At 33.3% G+C, this 12,502-nt stretch overlaps 2 protein-coding genes across 3 annotated transcripts in view; one reads left to right on the forward strand and one right to left on the reverse strand.

Moving 5' to 3' along the window:
- Nucleotides 1-1,074: 1,074 nt before the first annotated feature.
- LOC126746177 (D-glucuronyl C5-epimerase B) lies at nt 1,075-11,928 on the reverse strand. Of its 2 annotated transcripts, XR_007663803.1 has the most exons (9): nt 11,679-11,928; nt 11,350-11,625; nt 10,978-11,300; nt 10,669-10,921; nt 10,448-10,608; nt 9,843-10,006; nt 9,501-9,781; nt 3,817-4,818; nt 1,075-3,764 (listed from the first exon to the last, which is right to left on the reverse strand). XR_007663803.1 is itself a non-coding variant. In XM_050454325.1 (8 exons), exons 1-8 carry the CDS (start codon nt 11,769-11,771, stop codon nt 4,561-4,563), a joined length of 1,809 nt encoding a protein of 602 aa, XP_050310282.1. In that variant the 5' UTR covers nt 11,772-11,928; the 3' UTR covers nt 1,075-4,560. The 2 variants fall into 2 exon arrangements, 1 of the variants encoding a protein (XP_050310282.1); XM_050454325.1 differs by having other exon boundaries at nt 1,075-4,818.
- A 213-nt stretch (nt 11,929-12,141) lies between these two features.
- LOC126746171 (transmembrane protein 132E) overlaps nt 12,142-12,502 on the forward strand; it is a 29,826-nt gene continuing 29,465 nt past the window's right edge. Inside the window, exons 1-2 of the mRNA XM_050454317.1 lie at nt 12,142-12,259; nt 12,310-12,434. The gene's annotated coding sequence lies outside the window, so the exon portion shown is untranslated. The remainder of the gene's footprint in view (nt 12,260-12,309; nt 12,435-12,502) is intronic.

Genomic DNA, 12,502 nt, shown 5'->3' on the forward strand with positions numbered 1-12,502 from the left:
CCTTTCGTATAGAAATTGACCAAAATATGCAGATTCACTTAAAAAATCTAAATTATTAACTTTAAACTGCTTGTAACTCAAAAACGGTTGGACCTATCAAAAAATTGCCAGGGAGCATTTTTGTAGACCCTTTTGAGGACTACAACTTTCATTATTAACTTTTTAACCTAAAACCAATAATAGCTGACATAACCTAAAAAAACACTTTAAATTGCCTATAATTTGAAAACGGTTAATTCTATGAAAAAATTGCATAATAACCACTCTTGTAGCCCTGCTCAATAGCCGTGAATTTCATAATAACTTTTATAACCTAAAACGAGTATTAACTGAGATAACGTAGAAAAACCAATTTATTAACATTCCACTGCCTGTAACTCGAAAACGGTTACACTAGCAACCCACCAGACACTTTTGAGGGTAACTCAAAAACTGTTTGAGGTATTTTAATAATTTTTTCAGGAGAGTGTAAAGGGATTCCTGCAGACGGATTTAATGTAAGGAACATCATTTTTGGATCAAAATTAAGGAAATTATAGCAGTTTTACTAAAGCTATTCTCTTGAGGACTTTTTAACGGAAAAACAGTATTTACTCACAGTTCACAGTTACTCATAGATGACACAAGTCAATAGCAGGTCACACTTCTTATAATATATTAATTGATTTATGTAAAATTTTGGACCCAAGGGACATGATATTATGGTGAAGGCACCGGTAATTAACACGGGCATTTTTTGTTTTGAAAAGCATTCACTTTAATCCATAATAACTCAAGAACCCTTATAGGTACTTTCCTAAGGTTTTCACCAACAAATAAAGTAACTCTTAGAGAACAATTTCATATATTAAGAATTATTGTATCACTAAGATTTTTTAAGTTAGAGCCGGATTTATGAGTGATTGATCTAAGTGGGATTACACCACACCCTTTAGAGGTATTTTCATAAAGGGATTCCTGAGGATGGATTTAGTGTAAGAAACATCATTTAGGCATGAAAATTGACGCAGTTTTGGGTCAAAAAAAAGTCTCTTACCAATAAAAGCGCTGTAAGGGCCTGAATAAAACTGCACGTTTCGATTAAATTGTCCTAAATTTATTGTCACAGTCACTTAAAATCCTTAAGTAAGATTTCAGTTGAGATTATCGCGATAATAATAATAATAACGGAACGTAATAAATTGCACTTACAGTAACTACGTGCGCTGCTTTATAGGACGGGTTTACTATAATATTTACAATAAGTTAAAACGTAAATTAAGTACTTAAATATTGCCAGAAACAAGGAACATTGATGATTAAAAAAAAAAAAACGGAGACGGCAAGTCATGGTTTCTTATAATAAGTAAGCTCTCGAGGGAATGATTGACTGGTGCAAAAAATACTCAATTGCATGAAACTCAGTGCAATTCTCTCTCTATAACATGATCAGTACGTAATACTACATAAATATATTTACAAGAAGTATTTTATGTACAGTAATCTTTCAACAAACCCCTTTTAAACGATCCCACTAATAATTATTATTGACTCATTGTTTAAATATTATTAACTAGAAAACATTGTCGAGCTTATTTGAGATGACCAATATTGACGTTATGCGCTTGTTTTGGTCCAATGTTGAACAACGAATTTCAGTCTTTAGCCGCGAAACCTTTTTTTTGAAAATGTCACCGGATATGTATGTAGTAGTCGGATGTGTCCACGTTCAACAGAGTTAGTACAGTGACGAGACAGAAGGGGGGGCGCTGTACTAACCCAGTTTGTAAGTAGTAATCTAACTTATGGTCTAATAATCATTTTAAAACTTAAAAACGGACTAATACTAATTAGGACTAAAATGGAATGTATAACGGCACCGGTTAACAATGAAAATAAATTAACAACAAATCGAGTAGAGTGGCGGCCCAGTTCAAAGATTTTTTTTTATCGGGGTTCCTGAGGATGGCTTTTATATCGGAAACGGGCGTTCTTAACAAGCAAGTTTATGCGTGAAGAATTCTTGGATCTCAAGAACTTTTTTAGTTAGAGCCACGTTTATGGGAGAAGGACCAAATGGGGACTTTTGAGTGTTACTCAAAAACTATTTGAGGTATTTTCATAATTTTTACAGGAGTGTGTAGGGGGATTCCTGAGGATGGATTTCATGTAAGAAACATTCTTTTAGGAGCAAAACTGACCAAACTAGAGCATTTTTAGTACAGGCATTTTTCATAGGAATTTTTTAGAATAATTTAACTTCTATCCATGATAACTCAAAAATCCTTCCAGGTATTTTTATAAATTATTCACTGGAACTTAAAGTTATGCTTAAAGAATAATTTCATATATAAAGAATTGTTGTATCTCAAGAACTTTTTCAGTTAGAGCCACGTTTATGGGAGAAGAACCATAAGGGGGCTTTAAGAGACACTTTTGAGTGTCACTCAAAAACTATTTGAGGAATTTTCATAATTTTTCCAGGAGAGTGTAACAAGATTCCTAAGGATAAACTTCATACAAGAAACATCATTTTAGGGGCAAAACTGACCAAACTAGAGCAATTTTAGTACAGGCATTTGTCATAGGAATTTTTCCGATTAATTTAACTTCTATCCATGATAACTCAAAAACCCTCCCAGAGATTTTTATAAAATTTTTATTGGAACTTAACACAATCCCTAAAGAATACTTTCATATATAAAAAATTCTTGTAGCCCAAGAACTTTCCGAGTTAGTGCCCGATTTATGAAGAGTAAACCTAACTGAGGCCAAAACAGACCATTTAAGACACTTTTGAGTGTCACTCAAAAACTATTTGTGGTATTTTCATAATTTTTTCAGGAGTGTGTAGGGGGATTCCTGAGGATGGATTTCATGTAAGAAACATTCTTTTAGGAGCAAAACTGACCAAACTAGAGCATTTTTAGTACAGGCATTTTTCATAGGAATTTTTTTGAATAATTTAACTTCTATCCATGATAACTCAGAAATCCTTCCAGGTATTTTTATAAATTATTCACTGGAACTTAAAGTTATGCTTAAAGAATAATTTCATATATAAAGAATTGTGGTATCTCAAGAACTTTTTCAGTTAGAGCCACGTTTATGGGAGAAGAACCATAAGGGGGCTTTAAGAGACACTTTTGAGTGTCACTCAAAAACTATTTGAGGAATTTTCATAATTTTTCCAGGAGAGTGTAACAAGATTCCTAAGGATAAACTTCATACAAGAAACATCATTTTAGGGGCAAAACTGACCAAACTAGAGCAATTTTAGTACAGGCATTTGTCATAGGAATTTTTCCGATTAATTTAACTTCTATCCATGATAACTCAAAAACCCTCCCAGAGATTTTTATAAAATTTTTATTGGAACTTAACACAATCCCTAAAGAATACTTTCATATATAAAAAATTCTTGTAGCCCAAGAACTTTCCGAGTTAGTGCCCGATTTATGAAGAGTAAACCTAACTGAGGCCAAAACAGACCATTTAAGACACTTTTGAGTGTCACTCAAAAACTATTTGTGGTATTTTCATAATTTTTTCAGGAGTGTGTAGGGGGATTCCTGAGGAGGGATTTCGTGTAAGAAACATTCTTTTAGGAGCAAAATTGACCGAGCTAGAGCATTTTTAGTGCAGACATTTTCAATAAGAATGATTTAACTTCTATCCATAATAACTCATAAACTCTTTTAGGCATTTTCATAAAATATTCACTAGATCTTAAAATAATTATTCAAGAACAATTTTATATGTAAAAAACGATTGTAGCCCAAGAGCTTTTTGAGTTAGACCAGATTTAGGAAGGATGAATCCAACTGAGGCCAAAACAAACCATTGAAGACGCTTTTGAGTGTCACTCAAAAACTATTTGAGGTATTTTCATAATTTTTCTAGGAGAGCATACGTGGATTCTTGAGGATGGACCTCATGCAGGAAACGTCCTTTTGAAGGCAAAATTGACCAAATTAGAGCAGTTTTGGTAAAATAGACATTTTTCCAGAATAATTTAACTTTCATCCATGATAACTCAAAGATCCTCCCAGGGAATTTTATAAATTGTTCACTGGAACTTAAAGTAATCCTTAAAGAATAATTTCATATATAAAGAATTTTTGTAGTTAAAAAACTTTTTGAGTTAGAGCCACATTTATGAAAGCTGAACCCAATTTTAGCCAAAACAAACTATTTAAGTCACTTTTAAGTGCTACTCAAAAACTATTTGAGGTATTTTCATAATTTTTTCAGGAGAGTATTGGGAGATTCCTGTGGATGGATTCCATTTAAAAAACGTTCCTCTAAGGTCATAACTGACCAAACTAAAGCAGTTTTGGTGCAGACATTTTTCATAGGAAACTTTTCAGAATAACTTAACTTCTCTCCATGATAGCTCAAAAACCCTTAGAGGGATTTTTACAAAATTTCACTGGAACTTTACGCAATCCCTAGAGAATACTCTCATATATAAAGAATTCGTGTAGCTCAATAACTTTCCAAGTTAGAGCCAACTAAATGAAGGACAGTCCCGAGCCGCCACCGCTACTGAGAAACCCCCTTTTTAACAACTAAAAAACCTCAATTATGATCCGCCTTTTTGCCCACCATATACCCGATCCATCGTTCCGCCGTAACCTTAAATAACGGTTCCTCCTCGATGGTGTCCAGTAGTAGCAGCTGATTCACGTGGGTGGCGTGGTAGTCCCAACGTGCCAAATTGGGTGCTATACCCAACGTAACGTGACGTAAATCGTAAACCGTTCCGCTACCCATGTCGAATAACGGTAACATACTTTTTAGGGTGGTCAGGCCCTCGTTGTACAGGAATTCCGCCTCCTGAAATTATTAAATTGTAGAGAAATGTTGCCTTAATAAATTGCTGTTTGTTTCGTTCAAATATCTTTGATAGTTTTGGAGATATTTCGGTTTTTGTGAGGCTTTAAGAAAAACCTGAATAACTCTAAAACTCTTGCATAGAACTCTTTATTTATACTTTATTTATTTATTTATTTATACATGCGGATTGAAAACCACCTAAATAATTTATTTACCTGGTTGCGTCTTAACAAATTGAGTTTAAATACAAGTCAATCCAAATTTAACAACTTGAATAAAAAACCTTCTGATGCGTGGATTTGCTCCATTTTTTTAATGAAATTGAAGAACAGTCCAAAGAAACTTTTAAAACAAAAATCAAGACAATCTGAGTACTAGAAGTGAAGTTATGACCCAAGTTACCTGAAACTGTCTCAGATCTCTTGGACATGATTTCTAAAAACTTGAATAAAAAAATTTCTAACAAATGGATTTGCTTAATTTTTTCAGTGAAGGTAAAAAACAATCCAAAAAATCTTTTAAAACAAAAATCAAGACAATCTGAGTACTAGAAGTGGGGTTATGACCCAAGTTACCTGAAACTGTCTCTGATCTCTAGGACATGATTTCCAAAAATTTGAATAAGAAAACTTCTAATTGACAGATTTGTATAATTTTTTCAATGAAGTTAAAGAACAGTCCAAAGAAACTTTTAAAACAAAAATCAAGACAATCTGAGTACTAGAAGTGAAGTTATGACCCAAGTTACCTAAAACTGTCTCAGATCTCTTGGACATGATTTCTAAAAACTTGAATAAAAAAATTTCTAACAAATGGATTTGCTTAATTTTTTCAGTGAAGGTAAAAAACAATCCAAAAAATCTTTTAAAACAAAAATCAAGACAATCTGAGTACTAGAAGTGGGGTTATGACCCAAGTTACCTGAAACTGTCTCAGATCTCTCGGACATGATTTCCAAAAACTTAAATAAGAAAACTTCTAATGCAAGGATTTGCTTCATTTTTTCAATGAAGTTAAAGAACTGTCCAAAGAAACTTTTAAAACAAAAATCAAGACAATCTGAGTACTAGAAGTGAAGTTATGACCCAAGTTACCTGAAACTGTCTCAGATCTCTTGGACATGATTTCTAAAAACTTGAATAAAAAAATTTCTAACGCATAGATTTGCATAGTTTTTTTAATGAAGTTAAAGAACAATCCAAAGAAACTTTTAAAACAAAAATCAAGACAATCTGAGTGCTAGAAGTGAAGTTATGACTTAAGTTACCTGAAACTGTCTCCGATCTCTAGGACACGATTTCCTAAAATTTGAATAAAAAAACTTCTAACACATAGATTTGCTTCATTTTTTCAATGAAGTTGAAGAACAGTCCAAGGAAACTTTTAAAACAAAAATCAAGACAATCTGAGTACTAGAAGTGAAGTTATGACCCAAGTTACCTGAAACTGTCTCAGATCTCTTGGACATGATTTCTAAAAACTTGAATAAAAAAATTTCTAACGCATAGATTTGTATAATTTTTTCAATGAAGTTAAAGAACAGTCCAAAGAAACTTTTAAAACAAAAATCAAGACAATCTGAGTACTAGAAGTGAAGTTATGACCCAAGTTACCTAAAACTGTCTCAGATCTCTTGGACATGATTTCTAAAAACTTGAATAAAAAAATTTCTAACAAATGGATTTGCTCAATTTTTTCAGTGAAGGTAAAAAACAATCCAAAAAATCTTTTAAAACAAAAATCAAGACAATCTGAGTACTAGAAGTGGGGTTATGACCCAAGTTACCTGAAACTGTCTCAGATCTCTCGGACATGATTTCCAAAAACTTAAATAAGAAAACTTCTAATGCAAGGATTTGCTTCATTTTTTCAATGAAGTTAAAGAACTGTCCAAAGAAACTTTTAAAACAAAAATCAAGACAATCTGAGTACTAGAAGTGAAGTTATGACCCAAGTTACCTGAAACTGTCTCAGATCTCTTGGACATGATTTCTAAAAACTTGAATAAAAAAATTTCTAACGCATAGATTTGCATAGTTTTTTTAATGAAGTTAAAGAACAATCCAAAGAAACTTTTAAAACAAAAATCAAGACAATCTGAGTGCTAGAAGTGAAGTTATGACTTAAGTTACCTGAAACTGTCTCCGATCTCTAGGACACGATTTCCTAAAATTTGAATAAAAAAACTTCTAACACATAGATTTGCTTCATTTTTTCAATGAAGTTGAAGAACAGTCCAAGGAAACTTTTAAAACAAAAATCAAGACAATCTGAGTACTAGAAGTGAAGTTATGACCCAAGTTACCTGAAACTGTCTCAGATCTCTTGGACATGATTTCTAAAAACTTGAATAAAAAAATTTCTAACGCATAGATTTGCATAGTTTTTTTAATGAAGTTAAAGAACAATCCAAAGAAACTTTTAAAACAAAAATCAAGACAATCTGAGTGCTAGAAGTGAAGTTATGACTTAAGTTACCTGAAACTGTCTCCGATCTCTAGGACACGATTTCCTAAAATTTGAATAAAAAAACTTCTAACACATAGATTTGCTTCATTTTTTCAATGAAGTTGAAGAACAGTCCAAGGAAACTTTTAAAACAAAAATCAAGACAATCTGAGTACTAGAAGTGAAGTTATGACCCAAGTTACCTGAAACTGTCTCAGATCTCTTGGACATGATTTCTAAAAACTTGAATAAAAAAATTTCTAACAAATGGATTTGCTTAATTTTTTCAGTGAAGGTAAAAAACAATCCAAAAAATCTTTTAAAACAAAAATCAAGACAATCTGAGTACTAGAAGTGGGGTTATGACCCAAGTTACCTGAAACTGTCTCTGATCTCTAGGACATGATTTCCAAAAATTTGAATAAGAAAACTTCTAATTGACAGATTTGTATAATTTTTTCAATGAAGTTAAAGAACAGTCCAAAGAAACTTTTAAAACAAAAATCAAGACAATCTGAGTACTAGAAGTGAAGTTATGACCCAAGTTACCTAAAACTGTCTCAGATCTCTTGGACATGATTTCTAAAAACTTGAATAAAAAAATTTCTAACAAATGGATTTGCTTAATTTTTTCAGTGAAGGTAAAAAACAATCCAAAAAATCTTTTAAAACAAAAATCAAGACAATCTGAGTACTAGAAGTGGGGTTATGACCCAAGTTACCTGAAACTGTCTCAGATCTCTCGGACATGATTTCCAAAAACTTAAATAAGAAAACTTCTAATGCAAGGATTTGCTTCATTTTTTCAATGAAGTTAAAGAACTGTCCAAAGAAACTTTTAAAACAAAAATCAAGACAATCTGAGTACTAGAAGTGAAGTTATGACCCAAGTTACCTGAAACTGTCTCGGATCTCTCGGACATGATTTCCAAAAACTTGAATAAAAAAACTTCTAATGACAGATTTGTATAATTTTTTCAATGAAGTTGAAGAACACTCCAAAGAAACTTTTAAAACAAAAATCAAGACAATCTGAGTACTAGAAGTGGAGTTATGACACAAGTTACCTGAAACTGTCTCAGATCTCTCGGACATGATTTCCAAAAACTTGAATAAGAAAACTTCTAATGGACAGATTTGTATAATTTTTTCAATGAAGTTAAAGAACAGTCCAAAGAAACTTTTAAAACAAAAATCAAGACAATCTGAGTACTAGAAGTGAAGTTACGACCCAAGTTACTTGAAACTGTCTCGGATCTCTCGGACATGATTTCTAAAAACTTGAATAAAAAAATTTCTAATGAATGGATTTGCTTAATTTTTTCAGTGAAGGTAAAAAACAATTTAAAAAATCTTTTAAAACAAAAATCAAGATAATCTGAGTACTAGAAGTGAAGTTATGACCCAAGTTACCTGAAACTGTCCCAGATCTCTCGGACATGATTTCTAAAAACTTGAATAAAAAAATTTCTAATGAATGGATTTGCTTAATTTTTTCAGTGAAGGTAAAAAACAATCCAAAAAATCTTTTAAAACAAAAATCAAGACAATCTGAGTACTAGAAGTGGGGTTATGACCCAAGTTACCTGAAACTGTCTCGGATCTCTCGGACATGATTTCCAAAAACTTAAATAAGAAAACTTCTAACACATAGATTTGCTTCATTTTTTCAATGAAGTTAAAGAACACTCCAAAGAAACTTTTAAAACAAAAATCAAGACAATCTGAGTACTAGAAGTGAAGTTATGACCCAAGTTACCTGAAACTGTCTCGGATCTCTCGGACATGATTTCCAAAAACTTGAATAAAAAAACTTCTAATGGACAGATTTGCATAATTTTTTCAATGAAGTTGAAGAACACTCCAAAGAAACTTTTAAAACAAAAATCAAGACAATCTGAGTACTAGAAGTGGAGTTATGACACAAGTTACCTGAAACTGTCTCAGATCTCTCGGACATGATTTCCAAAAACTTGAATAAGAAAACTTCTAATGGACAGATTTGTATAATTTTTTCAATGAAGTTAAAGAACAGTCCAAAGAAACTTTTAAAACAAAAATCAAGACAATCTGAGTACTACAACTAAAGTTATGAATCCAGTTACCTGAAACTGCATTTCCTCCTCTTAAACCTATATAAAATTGAATATTCTTTACGCCTCACGAAATATATAAGTCTATATAAATAAACTACATTATTATTAAATATCTCAAACAGTTTTAAAGATATTTACCTGTGACTGATCTACCGGCGCGATACTCATCAAATCATACAGACCCAACAAGGAATAAATGAACCCGTTCAGTACGAACGAGGCCGGTTTGGTAGGGTACTCCTCGTACCAGTGGTACTTGTTCATAAACGTGGCCAAGACTCCGCCCTCGGCACTGGTCACCCTAAAGGGCTTCAGGCCATTCATGGCGGCGTCCAAGTAGCGCCTGTCGCCCCCCGAATGGAAATACGCCCTCGCTAATACGGACAGGGCGTGGCCCTGGCCCATAGCAGAATACCAACCTAAAAAAAAAACATCTCTTTTAGTGATTTTTTTCAGGCTATTTAATGGTACCGCTCTCACCAGGTTCAAGAACGGCAAAGGCGGGCGCTAGTTTCCGTTTTACGGGGATCCCCCAGCCGCCTGTTTCCAGGTCTTGGTTCTTTAAGAACCAATCGGCTGCGTCGTAGAATTGCTGGATATGTTCTGACGTGGATAGAGTTAGATTGTCTATAGAGCCAGAGCCCCTAGAAGTCACAATAGTTAAAGGGTTTCTTCGTTAATGTAGTGTTTTTTGTTTCACTGGGATGTCTTGGGTAAGTATGGAGTTATTTAAGTTTTTGTGAGGTGGGTCATGCCTCAACAAAAAGCCATATAACTCCACAACTTCTGGGTTAAATGTTTTGGGACCTTAAGAGGAAATATAGAGTAATTCTTATTTAATATGAAAATGTTTGTTTCATTTAAATATATTGCATCGATTTAGAGTTATTAGATATTTTGTGAGGTTAACATGCCTCAACAAAAATCCATATAACACCAAAACTTCTGGACGAAATGTTTTGGGACCTTACGAGCAATTGTAGATAAATTCTTGCTTAATACAGTGCATCTAATTTCTTTAGAATATCCCCATTACTTTTGATATTATGTAATTTTTCATTAGTGAACTCAAAAAAACTTCTTACCTCAAAATAATGTTGATCACCTTAAGTTTCGACTTGGGAATCTTATGTTTCAACTTCTCCTTGCTGCCATAGTTAAGCCCTTTTTGCAAATCCACTGGTAAGTCTCTTATAAGCCTCCTCCACTCTGGCACTGACCCGAGTCCATGATATATATTACTATCCTATAAAAACCACAATCGTTACAACCTAAATGCCAAATAAAAATCACCCTGTGAAAGTACCTGAGCGGTTAAAACAATGTCACTATTAATATAATGCAAAAAATATGCATCTTTATTCTCCCTGTTTTGTAAAATCACCGTTAAGCTGCTGTTTTCGTTCAGTTTCATGTCCACCCTTAAAACTAAGTCGAGCACATGGTCGAGTTTCAGTTTTATTCCCTCGTTATAGTTTTCACTGGTCCTAAACTCCAATATTTGAGTGTCAAATTTGTCATTGAAAACCTTTTGCAAGTGAGCCGTCTCTGGCACAATCCTGTAAACCAAAAACACTTCAAAAAAACCACAAATGAACAACAGAAACACTGTTACCAGCTGGCCAGTTCTTTTTCGGCATCCTCCAAGACAACTGTTCTAGGTTCAGGCTCAGTTAAATTCTTTGAATAATGTGACAAGCCGAACTGAGCGATCTGGGTGGGGTAATAATACCCTTGGCTCTCCCACTGGGTTGAAACAGGCACACCATCTGTTGCGCTAACGCATTTGACCCTGTCCCTTAATTCAACATTATAGTTTTCAAAGTACATAAAGACCCCTCGGGGGTCATGTTTGGTTTTAGGACGATATATTTTTCCATAGCTGTGTGACCATTCGAACCTTGGCAAACCATTGTTCGTATTCAATTTTCCATAAATCTATAACCATATGAATTTTATCAAGATTTCAAGTTATTAAAGTTCTTACCTCAAAATATCTATGCAAGAAGGAAAAAGGTAAATATACTTCTGAGCCCTCCTTTTTACAACCGATAACATACTGCCCGTTAATATCACAGTCGATTTCTTCCGTACTTTTTACCTCGAATACTTTTATGTTGGGCCCCTGTGCACTTAGTTCGGGAGCTTCTTTATTACACATCAAATAGAGGACCAGTATTGTAAAAACTGATATGGACACTAGGAATATTAGTGCGATTTTAAAGTTGAATCGCATTATCAGAAAAAATACCGGTGGTGGGTCCTAAAATAATTAACTAAGGGTTAAATAAAACATCTTTTCACATACTCACTCACCTTTAGGGCGTAAAACGGTTGGCTTTGCGAGGAGCCACTGCTCGATTTCACGTCGTTCATTAGTCGCTTACATTGTTTAACGCTATTTAACATTAAAACAAATTCGGGATTCTTTTACGGGTTTACATTCGGCGGGGCGATTAATATTGTTTGTAATTATTTACAAAAACAATAAACATTTCTCCCAAACCTCGACCCATTTTTTCGAAATGTCACGGTACCGTGACAGCTATTTGACATATGTTACTGTCAACTGCTTCGTTCGTTAAGGGATAGGGGGTAGCACTGACCAAGTATATTTTAGTAATTTATAGGCAAAAATGGATGATTTAGTATTAAATGAGATTGAAGGGTTTATTTTATATTAATTATTGCATTTGAGGTTTAATTAATTATTGTCTCCCTTTAAGGTTTAATTATTCTTTTACATTTGACAAGTGACGGCTAACTGTCAAAAAAGTAAGGTTATGTTCATAGTAAGTGAGGTTAAGTTAAGTTGTATCAAAATAAATAGTTGTTTTATTTAAAAAAAAATAATAAACTGGTAATGTGTGGACTCGAAAGCTATTTAAAGCTCCTTAGTAAGAATTTATTTAAGCATTAAAAGCCACCGCTACAAACATTCTCTTAGTTTACAGAAATGGGGCTGCAAGGACTTCTCGAGAAGTTTAAACAGCTTGAGCCCATTCTATTGGTGGTACCTCCACTGAAGTCTGATGTCCATCACTTATATAAGGAGAGCTTTTTAATTACAAGGTATTTATACTAAGTAACAGTATATTTATAATATTAACAAGGTAATATAAATACTTTGTATGGTAACT

The sequence above is a fragment of the Anthonomus grandis genome, chromosome 17, assembly GCF_022605725.1.
Source record: "Anthonomus grandis grandis chromosome 17, icAntGran1.3, whole genome shotgun sequence".
Classification (NCBI taxonomy): domain Eukaryota; kingdom Metazoa; phylum Arthropoda; class Insecta; order Coleoptera; family Curculionidae; genus Anthonomus; species Anthonomus grandis.

Bases quoted from the DNA above. Each gene is read 5' to 3' on its own strand.
- LOC126746177 (XM_050454325.1), bottom strand. From the start codon at position 11,771: ATGTTAAATAGCGTTAAACAATGTAAGCGACTAATGAACGACGTGAAA. The intron at 11,626-11,678 runs GTGAGTGAGTAT...TAATTATTTTAG, and splicing joins AACCGTTTTACGCCCTAAAG to GACCCACCACCGGTATTTTT. The intron at 11,301-11,349 runs GTAAGAACTTTA...ATATGGTTATAG, and splicing joins TCTTGCATAGATATTTTGAG to ATTTATGGAAAATTGAATAC.